This window comes from Coloeus monedula (assembly GCF_965178545.1).
Source record: "Coloeus monedula genome assembly, chromosome: 13".
NCBI lineage: Eukaryota > Metazoa > Chordata > Aves > Passeriformes > Corvidae > Coloeus > Coloeus monedula.
The window spans coordinates 11,910,659-11,929,925 of record NC_138793.1 but is presented as its reverse complement, the minus strand read 5'-3'; the positions used below and the strand labels follow the sequence as shown (position 1 = coordinate 11,929,925).

Below are 19,267 nucleotides of genomic sequence, written 5' to 3'. Positions count from 1 at the left end.
AGAATGGGCACATGGCTTTAGTGCAGGACTTTCCCCATATTAATAGAGCTGGAAGGCCACATTCCTCTTTTTCCTGCAATCACATAGGGTCAAGGAAGCTTGAGGCAGGCATGAACAACATCTGTACTGGGACAAGATGTCCAAATAGTTGGCATCTAGGGCACAAAGAGGAACAGCAGTCACGAACACTCAACTTGTATTACAGTCTTTATCAAGTAAAAAACACCCCAGATGCTCACAGAATCACTGTCTAGCATTGCAGTTTCTTCAAAGCCACAATGCACTATTTCTAATTTGAAAAAGATTGTTTTATACAACTATAAAACTGTACGGTCATCATGCACAGGTTTGAGGATCAGTTTGGAAACCAACAGTATAAAGGTAACTGCAGGCACTTAAAACACTTAAGGATTGAGGAACTAATTTCAAAATAATTACCTGAGCAGAATATAAGGCATCCTGAGAAAAAAATTTTTTGAACACAAGATGAACAAGTAAGATGCAAGCAAAAAGAAATTGAGTAGTCCCAGTCCCACACCTCCATAAATTCAAGAACAATTAACAGTGAACTCTAAATGGACCACAAGACAGCAGGTGCATTTGGAAGATTAACCCAGAAGTAATAAATGGGAGAGACACCAAGCATCTTTAGGGAAGAAAACCAGCACCCAGTTTTCATCTCCTCTGAGAACTGAAACAGCACATCATTCATTATACACAACAGAAGACAATCTGTATTAGATCAACTTTATTATATTATCAAATTTGACAATAAAATATTCAAAATCTATTGAACACATTCATACACAAGAACATATAAAATGCCAGGTCTCAGAATATGTTCTGTACAAAATACTGGTTAGTGTACAGCAGCAAAGTCATTGCCAAACATTCCCTGAATTTAAGAGGGCCTTGAACACACTGTGCTCCAAGAACTACCTTAATACCAAACATTCCTTCCTTTGGTCTGCAAATCCTTTGCAATTATTGCTAGTTATTGAAGTTTTCTGTTTTTATACAGAATCACATAGTGACTCTGAACCTCTTCAGCAGTACTACAATGACAGCTGAAAGCTTCTTCAGCATTTTCTATACATGTTGTCAAAAATAAGAAACACATTTGGTCCTCAAGACTAGTTTTGGTTTCTGAAAATATGATGGAAGAACAAAAAACTAAGTAAAAATTATGGAAAGAGACACATAATTAATGCTTTAGGTATAACGAAGATACATTAGTGAGTTCAAACATTTCCACTGTGCAGCGTGGCAAAGCACCTGAGTTAATCCTCTTATCAAAGTGCCACATTCTCCTTAAATATTTCTTTTTCAGACCTCTCTCCCCACATGAATCTAGAAAGCTCAATGCTGCAGCAGGTCTGGAACAGCAATGCTCAGTACTGTCCTTGCAGAGGATGGTGCTGCAGAGAGCAGCCACTCCTCACCTGCAGAGTGCAGTGGTTCCATTTCAGCAACTGGATAATGCACTCACTTTTCAACTAGAACTGCATCCTAATATGCAAGAAACTGCAAATGAAAGGGCTGATGATCACTTGGCAGGGAAAAAAAACCCCAAAACAACAAAACCACACTTTCTGGACATAAAACTATAGCCTGCAGATCCACCACATCTAATCAAAGAACCCCAGAAGCACTGTGCTTGCTCTCACACAGTACTTGGGACTCAGGTACACACATTTCCTTACAACAAGGCTTTATAGTGACAAACAACATGAACAAATAAAAGCCTTGAAAAACCTTCAGTTTCATATTACCACACTAATTAACACAAGTTTAAGGAGGCACTCTAGGGCTTGCCCACTAATGGAAAACTGGTTTAGAAATCTTTAGGTTAAAAGATACAGCCAACTAATCTCAGAAACACAGTACTTGGTTGCCAAAACTGGAAAAAAGTAAGAGTTGTGCTTTTTCTCTTTTTTTGGGTCACAAAAAGTGTATTTTGGAAGTACTAAAAGAAAAAAAAGAGGAAGAAGGACAAGCATTTTTTGAATAATGTATTTTGGAACTTCAAATCACAAAAAACCCTGAAGCTAAATTCTTGCTATGAGACTGAAAATGCTACTGACCAATGGGTAAGGATCCAAATGAAGCTTAGAAACATTCTCCAGATCAGGTTAAGAATTGTTTTCTCATTTTTCAGCCCTTGATGTCTACATTGGTATCCTGAATACAGCCTCCAGCTCCACTCAATCCAGTGCTTATTAACATGCATTCTCCTTCAGCAAGAAATACAGATTGTGATTAGCTGTTTTCTGTAATTTATTCAAACAGCAATTTATTCAAAAATTGAGTCAGACCAAGGAAGAGCTTTATCATCTTTGAGCAGTCTTGGAACACAAGCCTGAAGTTTATCCAGCTGACAAGCCCTGCATAAAATAGATCACGTGGCTAAAGAGGAAATTTTTGGTTGTTTTTTTTCCACCCCCCCTCCTTCTTGTTGTAGGGTTTTTTATTTTGGGGGGGATTGGCTGTTTAGGTTGGTTGCTTGTGGGTTTGTTGTGGTTTTGGTTTTTTTTTTTTTTTTTCATTTCAACAGTTACACATAATAAAGGCTGTGGGCAACTCAGTACTTACTCTGGAAAAGTCTAGGCAATATTGCTGCTGAACTGTAGGCTCCTGGGCAAGTGAGGACAAGATTAATGATCCATTTTAAAAATCAGGAAAGTGTCTACGCTCCCCCAACATAAGTACTAGGAAAAAATGCAGAGGGAGAAATAAAGCTACCTAAGGAAGTTAAAACCTAGGAAGATATTTAGCTCGTTGATGACCCTAGCTTAAGCTGGTTTGAACTAACAAGAGATTTCTGAATTAAAAAGCCTTAAAACTACCTCCTGGTTCCATTGTACAATAGCAAGAGTTCAAGCTCATCAGTTTCAACACATGTTACTGATATGTCCAACGGCAGAAAACATTTTAGGCATGCTACCAAAATAGTTAAAATTTTACCCTTTAGACAAATTCAGTTTCTTAAGTAATGAATCCTTAATATTTTGATGAGTTTCCGAAACTCTTAAAACATTTTTCTTGGAGAACCTAGCATTTTGAAAGCATTCAAAACTGTGTTTTCGGAAAACTAAGTGCAGTCTAACTGGGTGACTGGTTTTAAAGGAAGCAAGTGAGAATTTTTGAGTAGAACTATATCTACAACAGGACTTCTGTAATCACGGTGGTAAATAAGATGGCCTTTAGGCCAGCACTTCTGTGGAGGTCAGAGTTGAAATTATTCTGTTTTAACATTGAGTAAACAATACTGCAGGAAATTACAGAATTGTATGTTCAGCAACTTATAGCAACATTTACGGAACCACTTATCCCAACTTCTTCAAACAGCAAAAATGAAACTTGTAATCTATGGGAAATTACTTTTAGTCTTAAAAGATTTCTTTTCAGTGGAGCAATGTTGATCTAATCACTGCTTAGGTAACGGGATGAGAGCCAAAGTATTTGACTGAGAACAAGGTTTACACTCCATATAACATTATGCTGGCTTCCATTCCCCACCCCATTTCAGAAGTTTACTTTTTTTTTTTAAATACTGCCCACCATCCATTATCATTTCCACTACAGAAGGTTGTTTTTCACCCAGAAATGCAATTCCACACTGTATAGATTGTTTGACAGTATTCAATTACCTTTGATTTATGTGCTACTCCACACTGCTACAGTTATTACAAGCACCAACCACAGTTTAGCTTCATTCCCTCACTGATAAATAAAGCACAGGCTGAGATTTCCTCAGATTCCAGACTGTGTGCAATCAGGGATTCCAAAAGTTGATGAGCAAACAATTTCTTCATTCTAAAATAACCCAGTAGGGTACCTAATAAAGAAGCTTCAAGTAATTCACACATCTAGCTTTTCTTCTCCCAGGCTGTAATAAAAAAAAGTCTGGATTACAACAATGGTAGCACAGTTCCAGGCAGACCTCTTCCGTATCTTACCTAGTAGATACGCACATTTACAAACTAATCCACTGGGAACTGTGGATCAGAATATACAAGACCCTTTAAAAAGCTTACTGTGTTTCCCAAATTGTTAATACCATTCCCTTGGCCATCCAAAACTGCCGTCCTTCCTAGCCTTCCCCCTCCAAACCTGCAAAGACCACACAAAGGAGCTCTGGGATCTATGACTCCATATGGTATGTGCAAGGGGCTGCACAATCTCGGAAGGAAAGTCTGTGTGACCATTGGACACAACACCAGAGGCACCAAAACGCATATTTGATGAAATTTGCAGAATGTGAAAATACCATGAAGCATCATAAACACAAATCAGAGACAAACGATCATTTAGGACACCAAGCAACTTGAACGCAACCTTTTAAAAAAGCAAAATAAATAATTCAAATATCTAAATATCAAGGGATTAAAAGGCATTTCCCCATATTTAAGGGAAGGCATCACAGTTGAGGAAAATGACTGTCAACACAAGGTTATCACAAATCAAAGAGCAGCTTTTTCACATAGGAGATAGTAGTATCATTGGACAGCATTTCAATATGCTCATTTCCTGAAAGCTCAAACATCACCACTTGCTGTTTTTGCTTGTCCACCCACTTTTTACATTGCAAGGCACTCTGTAAGTTCACTGTACCATCCCCATCACTGTAGAAAATCTTGGGTTCTTTGTCAGGAAAGCTTTCATAATGGAAAGAATCGGGTGTTTCCACACCAGTGCCATACAGGCAATGGATGCGCACCCCGGGCGGTGTCATCTGGTACACCAGGTGCTCCGTGTCCTGCCTCATAAGCCAGCCATCCTCAAAGTTAATGTCCCTGTAGAACTTCCAGTAATCCCCCAGAGTGTAGTTAGCTGTGGGTGTGCTTACGAAGACCTTGTCTGGGGGCCACGTGTAGTTGTAGGGGAGCATCCAATTTGTGGAAACTGCTGATCTCTGCTGGTCTCTGATCTTGAGTGAACTGATAACAGGGATTCTGTTGTTGTCACCTTAGGAAAAAAAAGTGGAATTTCATTATCCATAAAGCAAAGCATCAATCTTCAGCAGCAGCAATTACCAGCACTCATGGTGATGACATGAATAATAAGATTGTTCCCCTGGCTTACAGACAATTTGAAAAGTTTTCCCTCATTTATGATTGTCTTGTTAATTAACTTCTGTAAACTGAGTTTTAATAACTTCCAAAATTTAAATATGAGTTGATGAATGACTAAAAAATGACTTAAACTAACACATGACTAAATGATAACTTATATGCATCTTTCTGCATATTTCAACAATTGTTCTTGCATCTACACAAAATTAAAAGCTGCTTAATAAATGGCTGATATAGAGATTATTAAAAAAAAAAAAAAAAACCAAAACCATGAGACAGACATGAGTTTATATTCCTCATTTGTTTTCATTATCACAGTGGCTGTCACACCTCAATTCTTTTGTCAGCTGAACTTTGAATTTTATTTTCTGTTATTAGATCCAGGTGGTTACAGCATGTAGTGGTCCAGGTCAACTACACCATAAAAATTGAAATGCTGCAACCGAAACCACCATTCCTGAAAAATATACTCTGGTGCTATTTCAGTGCCATGGGGTGGCACTATTGCTTCAGCAAAGAGACACAAAGTGCAGTATTGCCATCTTCAGGAGAACTACATGGAGACACTGCTAGTCTGAAACAGAAAGAAAACTCAAATGCACAGCAAGAATCACAAAGGTGATGGAAAAATGGGTTTCATGATACTGTGTGGTTTAAGCACTTCACTGTGCACTCTCATGACTAAGCTGCTGAATACTGCTTGGCAGTTTTCAGCTAAGAAAGCCCCAGTTCTGAACTGAACAATGAAAGGAATGTGTACATTTATTTCCAGTAGAATAATCAAACACAGAACCTGACTATTCCAGCCTTCTCTCACAGAACTGCTACCAAGTGCTTCTCAAATCCTTTATTTTTTTCATAACTGAAGAAGTACTGGGTGGCCAACAAGATGTGTAAGTCTGACGTTGTGCAGACACAACACTCACAACATCAGGTCTAAGGAAGACACTGCTAACATTTCAACCTTTCAAAACCAGAAACAAACCACTGTGAGCTTTGTGTCTTTGCCCCCTGTAGTGGGATCCAGCAAAGCACACGTATAAGTAGCTGAAAGTATCACAAAAATCTCCAGAAATTCCATCCGTGTACTGTTTACCACTTTGATAACAACTGTGGATTTGACATGAAGTTTCTAGGCATTACACTTTATAAACAGGAATAGGAACAGAAAGAATGCATTCATAGAGTGCCTTGTCTTTCCTGCTGAAATGCAGTATACTTTTTTTAAGCAATAATTCTTCTGCATACTAACCCTGATAACTTTAGAAACTCTTAGACTAATGCAATCCAAGTGCTGATGGTGCTGCTTTACTACAGATATTTGAGACAGAAACAGCCTAAAACTGTACATTCTGACATTATGTTTGCCCATTTAACTTTCCCACATGATTCTTAAATTTCTGCTTGAAAACATGAAAATTTAGTACAACAGATACACAGATTAAAATATTACTAACTACATTTTAGAAGAAATTTAGCTATTCATTATGCATTAGAAGAATCAGCCACTTTGCTTGAAATGCATTATAAAGTGTAGATGAGGTATGAAGCACAAAAGTTTAATCCAACAGAAATACAGGACTGTGGAATTTTATATAATCGTGTAATTTTATGGAGGTAATATTAACATTGTTCACTTCTTGCCATTTCTGTAGCATGCAAATGTGTCAGACAAAGCCTGTGGAAAAGGGAAATCAATTTTTACAGTGCCATTTCAACACCTTTAACAATGTGTAAATTGGATGTTTGTATTGAGTCAAGTTTTCTAATTAGTAATGGAGTAGTGCACAACTGTTCAGAATCAAGTGCCTTTGCTAAGCAAAGTATTCTTTGCTCTGTCCATGCATGGCTGGCTCTTGTTGTGTGTTTTGCATTTTGATTAAGTCCAATTTTTGATGTCAGCTTTGATTAGGAAGAAGATAGTGGCTATTCAAAGCTAACAAGTCAGAAACATCATGAACTAAATGTCAAAGCACATGATGTAATTATGGTATCACATGATGGGGTAAGTGAACATTTTCCATCAGTCATTTTCAGCTACTTAGTGAAATACATTCTGCTGCTTTATTCAATTTTTTGGTTTTTTGGTCTGTGGCATAACCTGTGTGATAAACCCAAGACCTCAAAGACTCACTTTCCTAATCTGTAGAGTTCTAACTTTCACCTGAGATTTACACTGTGGACACCGGTTCCCCACCCTGTCTAACATTAATTTCCTTTAATGTTAACCTCAAGCAGCTGTGTGATCTTTAATCAAAGGAAACTGCTGAATGCTCTGGAGTCCTTGGTAGCTTTGCAATACTGAACAGAGAGCAATCAGGTTGGTGGCAGAAGGGATAGAAATAGAAGGCATCGGGCCAAACAGCAAATGACAACAATCTGCTGAAAAGAGGCCACGAGAGCTCAAGAAGGGAGAAAGCTCCTGGTTACAGGATGTGAGAAAACTCAGTCCACCCCCACAAATATGAAAAAAACCAGTTGGGTTGCAAGGCTTGAAACATCAAGTTGTCATCACTTACAAGAAAGTATTTTTACCTTCCTGGTACCTTAAACTCTCATCCTGCAGTCCTACAGTCTTCCAGTCAACAGTCTCATTAGCATTGTGCACTACACACAAAATGCACTGCAAAGCCTCAAATTACCTACCTGAAGCCAGCACACGGAGAGTTTTAGCCACTCCTCCCCATGGAGCTCCTAATGACACATAATCCTTGATGTACTTGTCTTTCCAATCCTGGGGCTGTCGGTTGAGGAAGTAGAGGGTGTACATGTTACCCATACTGTGGGCAATTAGGACAACAGGGCTTCCATATCGCTCATACAGTAACTCTATCATCTTGCGAAGCGCCACAAAATAGTCTTCATTCTCATCTAAAACAAACAGATTACACAGTGATAATTATTAATTGTGAATGCTAAGCTTAAAAAAAAAATAAGCTTTTAAATAATTGTGTTGAACTATCTGTGGCATTAATAATTCAGAACTTAGAAATTCTAATATTAAATGGGAGGGTGGGGGTTTTGTGTGCATGTGCTTTGGTGAAATGGGCTTTTTCTGTTGTTTTGTTCTGGTTTTAAGCAAGTTTTAAGTGGCAAGTTGTTTAAAGAAGAAAAAAAACCCACAACACTGAGCTTGCATCTACATCTAGGAGTACCCAGGCCCCAAGAACTAATCAAAATAAAGTTTTTAGGTATAATTGTACAGGGCAGGAGAAGAAATTCAATACATTATTTGCTGGCTAGGAGAGTCAAAAATTTTTAAGTAACAGTATATTATTTACTTGGTGCCTTTCTCCAGTCATAAGGTGCTCCTCTTACATCTTCGTCACGTTTGTAGCCCCAATCTACTAAACTCTGCACCAACATATAAAAGTAACTTCCTGTAAACATCAGATAAGAGAGAAACAGAACAGTAACAAGGTTAGTGTGAGAAAAAGCTGCCAGACACTACTGCAAAACAAAGTTCCAGAGGCATTATCTCCGACAGCACATAGATAGACATTAAACCTGCAGTTTGCCTTTAACAATCGGAAAGCTGCATGCATATTAAACAAAATGAGTTATGCTCACTATCCCCCAAAACTGAGAGAACATCACTTTTAAAACTTCTTACTAGTTGTCTGATCTCTCAAACGTTTTGGCAGCAAAATGTAGTATACACAAAGTGGATAAATTTTACTCAGCAGAGAGAAGTCTACCCTTGAACTGCAACATAATAATTTCTGAGGGGTTTTCGGCAGTCATAGCTTTTGTTGTTTGCAAATTAATGTCAGGTAGGGTACAAAGGTTGGCCTGGACTTCACTAACATTTATTCTTGGAAACAAATGCTTATTGTGCACTCCAGGGCAGAACTTTGGAAACTACCCCAAAACTGCTTTTCTATCTCTGGGGTAGTGGGTTAAGACTTAAGTAACTGAACATAAAGCTTTAATAGCAAAGAAAGGAAACAGTTGCAGACTACATATTGAAAGATGTTACATATTATAAGGTTTGACACCTAGGATTTAAGGATTACCTCGACTTCATGCCTCCAGTAACAGCATCAGAACAGTCTACTGAACATCAGAGTCATATTTAAGTTTTGAGCAGAACCTCACTCGTTAGTCTTGAATGTTTATCATATAGTCCCTCAAGCAGAGAATTTAATCATAAACCTCTTCTAGTTGTAAGAGTGATCTAGTGCAGATCATTAAGCACGTCACTGCCCTTAAAGAACAGATCCATGTTATGAAGCACCTGAAGCTCAGTGCATTACTGACTCTTCAACTCCTCCAGTCTTCAGCCACAGCTAACAACTACTCACAAAAGCTTATCAAACTCAGTGGTTTCTGAAACATGACTTCTACAAAAGCACTAAACAAAAAACCCTGCAGATACATTAATGCAGAAAACTTTTGCAGCACAAATACAATTATATAATTATTCTGACATCAACAAAATACAAGGAGCTATAGATTGTGGTACCATAACTCCCAATCCCAATAACCCATACCTAAGGCCAAAGAACATCTCACTCAGAACCAAGCTGAAGTGCTTTTATTTCAGTTTTGCTTGTCAAGCTTCAGTCACAGAATTTTCTACTCAGCCCATCTCATTTTCAGAAAGCATCTGTCCTCAATATGCCTACTCAGATTTCATCCAGCAAACTCAGATTTGACACAACACTAAATAACATGGAATCTTCTTGTCTCAATCTGTCAGGCCACGCAACAAAGGAATCAATACAATGTAATGAAAACTCCTAAAAGCAAAGTGAGCTCATGGAACTGTAATTTGAAAACACATTTCAGTAGCTTGCTGCATAAAGACAAGCTAGAAAACCCCCCCAAGTGACAAAGCACTCCCAACACAGCTTGTACATACCAACGCTCCTTTTACTTGGGTCAAGAAATTCCAAGGAGAACGTCTGCCCAAATCCTGGTACTCTGATATCCACTCCATCTGGTGGTTCTGTAACCTTACTTGTTCGATTATATACCAGCCTGGGGAGGAGGGGAAGAAAAACAATGAAAAAAACCATGAAACATGTTATATTGCCACATGACAACCCTCAATCACACTGGGTCTTACATTCTGAGTGCAGTACAAGAACTTCAAATACTATTACTCAAAAGGAGGAAAAAAACCTAACCCAAGCAGAGATGACCAGAGTACTCTCATGGCTAAGAGGTTATACAGTGCAAACAATTACTTTAATGCTTTACGTGCAGAATCTAAGACTTTTCAACTCTGTAAAACTGAGTATAGGAACTGTGGCTGAGCTTCACCTTTAAAAGATAAGCTACTTTATATAGTTCTGTACCATTTGACTTTGCATCAAGCCACAAAATGGAAAAAACTTATAAAGAGCATAAGAATGTGGCAATAGGACATAAAATACCTAAAAAATCAGACATCAAAAATATTATCCTACCTAAACATAATTAATTTCCATTTAACTAGAAACATCCATACCAGCATAAGAGAGTATTTTTCTTTGTTAATAATGATTGGCACCTCAGGAAACATATTGAGGCATTGAGTGTTTTGTAAATACTTTTCAAATCAACTTAAGATGTGAAGACTCTGGAGCATTGAGTCAGGAGTTTATTTCTTTAGTCATCTCTATTATTATAGTTGGGGGTTGGTTTGTTTTTAATACCGTATCAATACAATTGCCATTCCTGAATGCAAGCTTTTACCTCTAGATGGAGTCTAAGAATCTAAACTGATGCACAAATCTTCTCTCAACAAAGATCTCTCTAATCCATAAGACATAGGGCAAGACAAAGCTGCTTTACAACAGCTCAGTACATTCATAAGAGAGCAATATGCCAATAAAATAAATAGTTTTTAATTGTACCAGCTAATTATTTCTTGTTTTCATATATTTATATTATTTTTACAGGAACATTAATAAAGCAGATTGAATTATGAAATAGTGTGAAAGCTTTAAATTAGGCAATTTTTAAAACCAAAATATTTCAGGTGGAACTTCTGTGCGTCAGCTTCTGCCCATTTCCTCTTGTCCTATTGCTTGGCAGCACCAAGAAGAGCCTGACTTCAAAAACAGCAGAAATTCCAAGTAATTTCTCTCACTGGTCTTGAATCAGAAAAGGAATTTAAAGGCAGCCATTCTGCATGCCAGCCTAAGGAAAGGACGTAACTGCAAAGAGCAGCATTTCTGATCTTACCTGATATTATCAATCCAGCAGTCAATGATGACAGGCAGAAGCAATTCTAGATTCAGCCAGAGTGTAAAATAACTGTCTGTCTTCTTAGAGCAGAGATAGTGAACCACTGATGGCTTATCTAACTTTGCTTCCAACTGATTACCTAAGTCCCCTGGAACTGAAAAATATAAAAAGGAGAGAGAGAGATAAAAATGAGACAGTTAATTAAAGTATATAACATTTTATATTGCAGTATACACAGCTAAATACTGTTTTGTAACATGATAAAAAAATACTACATAAGAAGGTATTACCTATACATTTTCCACTGAAAATATGTATTTTCAAAAATCATTAGCTGAGAAACCAACATGTAGAATGACTGTATCAACAGCTCATAACTTCAAAGAGCAGACTATATGGGACCACATCATACAAGGCCATGGGTACAAAGAAGAAGATTGTTTTGGACATCACCAAAATTATCTGTGTTTTAAATTACAAACTGAATCTTTCTGAAAGAACTTTTTTTTCAGAGCATCACAACTGCACATGCAAGTCTTTCTTTTTAAACAGCTGCCTGCAAACTATCAATTTAACATTAAAAATGAAAAAAGCAAAAGATCCATTTATATTATTTATCTGCCCTTTATCACACAAGGCCACACTTCTGCAACACAAGACATAGTTGGCTAACAATGTAAAAATGCAGTTTCATATCCTTTACATTCACAGCTTTGGCTACAACAACAGTATTACTTTTTTTTCCTTTGGATACCTTACATCAGTACTACTTGAATGGTCTCGGGTATTTGCACCTCCTTAAGGTGCATACTAAATGCCAGTATCCCTTTGATTAAGGTTTATTCTTTGTTATTTTTTAAACCCTAGATGGAAACAGGAATATTTTTCCAAATTAGAATTAGTCTTAACCAAACACACTTACAATTTTCAGCATCAAGTTTTCAGAGAAACTTCTTACATCCTGTTATGTTTAGTCATTTCTTCCTCAAGAACCAGAGGCAAAAACATTTCAGTAACTGAGAAGCTTTTCTGTATTAGAAAAACTTCGAAGTTACGCACTTCTTAAGGGTTCCCTCCACTCCTTTCAGCTCCACAAAGCCCTCTTTTTAGCGTGTGCTGTACCCTATATTACTCGCCAATGTTTAGTTCTGAAGTTTTTTAATGCAGATCTACCCATATATTTGTTCCCCCCACCCCCCAGTCAATTATTTAATCAAAACAGTTCAAGTTCTATAATACACTGATACTTAGCAACGCTTTAAGGAAAGAGATAATATCTTTTAGTGGAATGCCTAATTTAACTGGAAAACCAGATGTGCTTTTAGAGAAAAATTTATTGCAGAACTGAAAAAGGCCAGAACTTCAGACAACCACATTCTTACAACCTCCAACCACTGCAGGTTATGCCCCACCACAAGATATACCTCAGGATTTCTTTATTAACTGCCTCTACTTTCTCATTAGGTTTTATGGGGCTTTATTTTTGTAAACTTAAGTGAAACGTTAAAAGGCCCAGTAGCTGACCATGGTTTATTTTAGGTCATATTTCAAGGACTCTGATATACTGGAAAGCATAGTAAGGGAGATTACAGTATTGCATCACACCCTAGAAAGAGTTTACTGAAGTTCAGTCTTGTAACCCCACAAAATCCTACTTAGTTCTTGCTTAGAAAACTAAGGCAACAACTTGTTCCAGTCTTGTGCCTCTGCCATATCAGTGCTTTAATTGGAAAAGGAACAGAACGTAATTCTATTTATATCAATCTTTCATGACTGGCCAGTTTCAGGAGCAGACCTGCCAAGGACAGAACAGGTTGATTTTGTCCTCAGTTTCAATGCAAAACAAAGAAGAGTGACATTTTGTTCTACCCTGGAATCTCACTTCCTTGGGTAAAAATAAAGTTCTTCCAGCAAAGATACCTTTCAAAGACTTAGGCAAACATCTGGGGTATTAAAGCTTGGAGAACTTGCTGAGGTTTCCAAACTGCACTCAACCATAAGCACTCCTGCTCAGAGTAGGAAAACTCACAACTGAAGAAGTTTAAGATTATAATCAAGATACATTTATCAATAAAAGCACTGAAAGCAGGAAACTGTACAAAGTCTCACTTGGACTTAATGAAATGATCTTAGATTAACTGCAAGTTTCATTTAGTTAAGATATTTTATCTTCAAGCTTCTGGAGGAGAGAGGCTGTGCTCCTGTGTCCAGTTCAGGATACAAGATGAGAAACATGACATATTGATTTTTACTCGAGGGATGATAAGGAACAAGATGAAAAATGGCAATTTTTTCAATTCTAAACAAAAGATAAGGGCCAAGCCCTACCTGTGCAAAGATACATACTGTAGTTAAAAAATAAATTCTCATGTACAAGTATGATGCTTGTTCGTTTGTAAAGCAGGGATTAACAAAAATGTTTTTGTCATGTTTACATTTCCATATTAACAATGAAACTGCTAATCACTATCATTCACACCTTGGAGTTTTTTTATTTTGTAAAGTATACTCTGCAAAATGAAAATGGTTCATGATGAATCTATAGGGAACAAAATACAAATTTCAGTTTTAGAGATTATTGAAAAAACATGTAAGATCTTCAGCCTTCAACCCATCCAGTTTAACAGTGTTAATGATTTACATTTCAGCTGAAGAATTACTTAGTGGTTTTTTATAAGTAACAGGTAAAAAAAAAAAAAAATCACACTGAAGATTAATTCTGTAGGTTAAGGATGTAGCTTTCCAAATCTTCTATGGTTGAATTTGAAAGCAGTATGAAAAATGTCTTTCCCTTTGCTTTCAGGGCATACAAAGTACCCATGGGCAGAGTAATCTGTATACAATTTTTCTCCTCATCCTCTCATCTACCAGTATTTGTAGTTTTTAAACCTTTTTGCTGGAAACATTAAAGAGCGTTGCTATTTTTTTTAAAGCCTGCAAACTGACCCCAAAATAACTTGCTTGTGAAGCTCTGCAAAATACATCAGCACTAGTTAAAACCAGATGTCCAAGACGAGATCCTTAGCAGCACCCTGCTTCCCTAATTTGCAGCTGTGTAATTCCTCTATTAATTTCAGAACTGCAGCATTTGGAAAAATGAGATTTCTTATTCAGCAGGAAGAAGTGTTTCCATTAGATTTCATGTTCTATCAGTTCCAGCACATCCGCATTTTTCACAAAGATGCTAATCCCAACAGAACTCACTCTAACACATCAATGAGCCCAATTCACTTCCAATATTATAGTATCCTTAGCTGATTTTTGTGTCTCATCTTCCCTGACAAAACTAGTAGATCTCCCTCTGGGATGTGTTTTTGTATGATGAAACTTCAAGGAAAAGCACATTTAGAATATCATTAGAGGTTTAAGGGAGGTAACAGACTGTGAATTGCAGTAATTAGCTTTAGGATACATTCCCACTCCTGCCTATCACTGTCCTTAAGTCTTAATGACAGATTCACAGTTCCCACCAAGAGACAATAAGCAAATTGCACCCTGAAAGTGACTTGCCTTAAGACAGCTCAGATAACAAAGAAAAAAGATTATTCAACAAGTGTCCAAATATGAGGATCCTAAGGGGAAAAAAAAAAGGTACCTATTGAATAATAGGGTGGGGAGCCAGGATATTTTTTATGTGGGGAAAAAGAAAAAAAAGAGGGCCAGCAGTTGGTACTTTTTTACTACTTTTATCTGAAATGCAAATGCCTTAGGGTATTTATCAACTATCTTAACTTTTTAACCAGGATTATTTCCTCAAATAACTGTCATCTTCATAGTTCAATAAATTAGTCTTCCTTCAAAATGAACCAACTTTCCTGGAAAATTAATTTTAAGCTCTGACCACAGTTCTCTAAGAAGAATGTCTTCAAGTAGCTCATAGACTCCATGGACTGCCACAGAAAAGGCCTGTGTTTAAAATTAGGAACAAGAAAGCAAACAACGTCTCACATGATACTTCCAGATACCTTGGATCACATGAGGCATAAACATTTAAATCACTCCTGACATCTAGCCAGCTGACCATACAAACACACGCAGCTCAATTAGCAGTCAGCAGGAATTCACAGGCAAAGCTCTTTTGCATGTAAATCAATTATTAACAAACTTCATTTAGGTGTCTTTCTAGAAAACTTTAGCCAAGTACCTAACAAATTGTTTGCAGAAGGTATCAGAACATTGATATAGTAATTGTGTTTAGTCAGCTCTAAAAGGTAGAGTTCAGTGCATCTGACACTGATCTTATAAGGTTGGGTTATCAGCTCCAAAAACTTCTAAGACACAAGATAGTATGCGGTGATTGTCGATGGGCTATATGAGAGAATGAAGGAGGAAGAACAGCCACAAATCTATTTGCCACAAGCATTAAAGACAAGCCTATTGAGTATCACCAAACTGATAAGAGAAGTGTAAAAAATTATAGTTCATCTAAATATAAAGCAAATATGCAAAAGCAATTGCACAGAATATACATTTTTAGTAGATATTATCAGTAGAACTGAAACATTCAGTGGGTTATTTTCTGGTTTTATCATCTGACCCTGATCACATTTGTTGAGAGACTTCGCTTCAGCCTATAAGAAACAATCTGAGAGTTCCTCTTTAGTTGGTGCATTAAAAAATTAGAGTTTACCTGAGCTTAAAATATATGTAAAGATTTTTCTGTATGATTATATCATCCTGGCTTAAATAGAAAACACTTTAAAAAAGGCATAAAAGCAAGTCAGCATCATAATGAGTCTCCTTTTCCCCCAAAACACTTGGGAAAGGAATCCAAGAAAATACCTTAATTTTAATGAGCATTGTGCCTGATATCAGGCCTTCAAGCAGGCTCTGCAAGTAAGGCTTTGACTTTCACCTGTTTCTTTTTCTTCTCTAGTATCACTATTACATGAATACACTTCAGTGCATTTTTATTTCAATCTCAGAGAAAACTGAGCAATTGCACTACAGGATTTTGCTGTCAGTTACTACACAAGGCAGTTTGGTCCCTGGTGTTGCTCCCTTGGTATGAACAAACACGAGCTCCAAGCATAGTAACTCCTGCTACTAAAGCACCTTGAGGATGCACAGACCAGGTTAAAAAAAACCCCTAACCCGAAGGGTGTGGTGCCGCTCTCCATGTTCTTTGTGCCAGCTCCTCCATTAAAGTAATTCAACTACAAAATTAATCCCTTATTCCTCACCAGGTTATTTCCTCATCCTTTAGCAAGACAAAGGACTCCAGAAAGTGGCCAACAAACAGGTACAAGGAAAGCCGGGTGAGCACTAATGAGCTGCTAGACTGGCACAGCTGCTCCACAGAACCACCTTTCACCTGAGCCAGCTGGGGGCTCTCCAAATCTGAGAGCTGTTGCCATCACAACGCCGGCCAAGAGTTACAAGGTTGTATTCATGGAGCTCAGCTGTTTTCAGATGTGAGATTCCTCGAAGCAGCAGTTTTGCCAGTACCTGGGCAGCAGAACAGAAGTTACCCTTACATGAGCAATGCTCCATATTTTGCAAGACTCTGCTCTACTTCCCCCCTCTGTTACTTGGGTAAGCATAGATTGCAACTGCAAAGTGGGATCATTACACAAAAGGTTTGAGAGCAAGCTACACTGGGTCTTGTGACCATCACTGATCTAAAAGATTTCTGAAGTGATCATTATGTTGACAACATTCCTTTAAACAGCATTTCTTCTTTCTTTATTCCTTAAGATCAGGTGGCCAACTTGCCACAGAGAGTAAGACCAAACTTAACTCCCCTTTCTACTGAAGTGTGTTAACTTCCAAACAGATCAAGAGTGAGTGCTTTGATCATGAAACCCTGTTTAGTACAAGATAAAAATTTATTTTAAAACTGAACTTACATGAGGAATTAAGAGTCTAGATGCCAGTCTGATAAATCAGGAGGATCAACTCTGTATTCCCACCTGGTATGGGCTCCAAATTCATCTCAGGCTTGTATAGGCCTGTATAATGCAGCCTTGCACCTCAATCTCCTTTTCATTTGTGCATCCGGGTGATGGGGTTTTTCCTCCCTTCCCCCAAACAACCTGTGTTAAGCCAGCACTTAGAATACTTCCCAAAATGATTCTCCTAAGCCCTTCCACCATCTTCATCACAGTAATTAAAAAAAAAAAGCTTATCTCGACACATCATATATGCAAGAAGAGTGAGGACTGGGCAGCAAAAAATCCAGCAAATTTTAAAATGCAGAGACTAACTAGAACAGTAGGAGATGCAAGTTCTGCAGCCTTTGATGAAAATTCACTGTAACAGCAAGAAAGTCTGCTGCAAAGCACTCCGGACAAATGTGCTCAGCCACACGGTATTTACCGGAATGTCTCTTAAGAAAATGTAGGTCAGCCACAGTTCTTAAAACCATCCTTAGGGAACATATATACTTCCAGTAGATCCATCAGTAGTAAATCCACACTTCTACAAACAGTAACCCTTTCTCCCAATTGCTTTTAAATCTTTGATTCCTTCCCAGATAGAGTTCAATATTGGATCAGAAACTAAAACATCTCTGTCAACAAAAAGCTTGCACTGGAGCAAGTGCCAAGGCCTATTGCTAAACCCCAGCACTACAGAGTGGAAAGATGGGATAAAATATTGTTTCTAGCCTCCCCAGACAGAATTCAAAGAACTTTTCCTGTTTCAGCTCCTGCCTCTTAGGACATCCTTTTGCGTTTTCTACATCCAAATCCACAGCCTGTCAGTCAGCTCCGTGGCCTTTTAAGAACTGTGGATTTGTACACACTGTTCTCTGAGATAAGAAGAACAGTTTTAAAAATGGTGTGTTAAGAGTTTGCCCTTCTAAATCAGAAGTTTGTAAAAGTAGTAACAAAGTCACCATCAGAGCCTAAATCATTATCAAGAAATGGAGCTTGAACTGAACAACATGCCACTGATTATCCTTTTCCCATCTTAGTTTTTCATCCCCCATGACCATCAAGGTTAATCAATAATAAGAACATGCAGCATGCTGAATGTATTCACAGGACTGGCTACTGACATTACTGTCACCAAATGCACTTGCTGTCGTGGGACGCTTAAGAATTTCATTTTCAGCAGACAAGTTATTGAAACATTTAAAATTTATTTATGTCTTCTTATGAATGAATACAAAAAGCAACTAACAAATATTATTTATTAACTACTATATGAATATTGTCTGCATATTCATTACAAACTATTTTGTGTTAACAGGTGAAACCACAGGCCAGTAACAAATACTCTTTTCCACGTTATATGATGAAATAAGCCTATTTTAAAAAAAAATTGTAATTCGACTGCTGGAGCACCCAATCACTCCTCTGTTCACATCTGATTCCAGCCTCTTTCAGGTAAGGCCCATATAGAGGAAAAACTCAAGCGATGCTCTGGTGCTAGCTAATGAGCTCGAAGCGTACTAAAGCGAGCCTTGTCTGTCCCCCGCCCGCTGCCAGGCCAGGGCGGCCAATGCTTTGGGCACGCTCGCGCCCCCCGGCCCGTACCCCGGCCTGGACCTTCCGCCGCCGGGCCGGGCCGAGCTGCCAGCGCCGGGGCAGCTGCGGAGCCGGCGCTCGGTGCGGGCTCTGCGCCCCCCGCAGCCCCACGAAGCCCGGGCACTGCCGGCGGCGGGCGGGGCGCGCTCCCCGCGGCCGCGTCGAGCCCGCAGAGCCCCGGGCCCCCCGCGCCGCCTCGCCGGGGGTGGGTACCGGGGCCGGCGGGCTCAGCCCGGCCCCGCAGCGCCCGCCCCGCCGCCCCTCCGGCTCTTACCCAGCACCACGGGCGGCCCCGCGGGCCGGCGGCGCGGCGCGCTCCCGCCGCCGGGACACAGCAGCAGTAGCAGCAGCAGGAGGCTGAGGAAGGAGCTCCGTCCGGAGCGCGGGAGGAGCCTGGCGCCAGCCGGCAGAAACATCGCCCCAGCGCATAACCCTGGAGCCAGGAGCCGCCACCGCTGCGCCGCGGCTGCTGCGGCCCGGCCGGAGTACGGCCCCGCCGCCCGGCACGGCCAGAAAAGGGCCCGCCCGCGCCGCCGGGCCCGC

At 39.0% G+C, this 19,267-nt stretch overlaps 1 protein-coding gene across 1 annotated transcript; it reads right to left on the bottom strand.

Moving 5' to 3' along the window:
• Positions 1 to 731: 731 nt before the first annotated feature.
• On the bottom strand, positions 732 to 19,233 carry PLA2G15 (phospholipase A2 group XV). Its single transcript, XM_082290033.1, has 6 exons — positions 18,999 to 19,233; positions 11,250 to 11,406; positions 9,940 to 10,058; positions 8,357 to 8,455; positions 7,722 to 7,946; positions 732 to 4,968 (listed from the first exon to the last, which is right to left on the bottom strand). The coding sequence occupies exons 1-6, from the start codon at positions 19,138 to 19,140 to the stop codon at positions 4,457 to 4,459; spliced, it is 1,254 nt and encodes a 417-aa protein (XP_082146159.1). The 5' UTR covers positions 19,141 to 19,233; the 3' UTR covers positions 732 to 4,456.
• Positions 19,234 to 19,267: the final 34 nt, after the last annotated feature.

What these genes read in the sequence shown, in the direction of transcription:
- PLA2G15 (XM_082290033.1), bottom strand. Translation starts at nt 19,140, where the DNA reads ATGTTTCTGCCGGCTGGCGCCAGGCTCCTCCCGCGCTCCGGACGGAGC. An exon ending in GGGGCCGCCCGTGGTGCTGG is followed by an intron (nt 11,407 to 18,998) that starts GTAAGAGCCGGA and finishes TATATTTTTCAG; the next exon opens with TTCCAGGGGACTTAGGTAAT. An exon ending in TCTCCGTGTGCTGGCTTCAG is followed by an intron (nt 4,969 to 7,721) that starts GTAGGTAATTTG and finishes TTTTTTCCTAAG; the next exon opens with GTGACAACAACAGAATCCCT.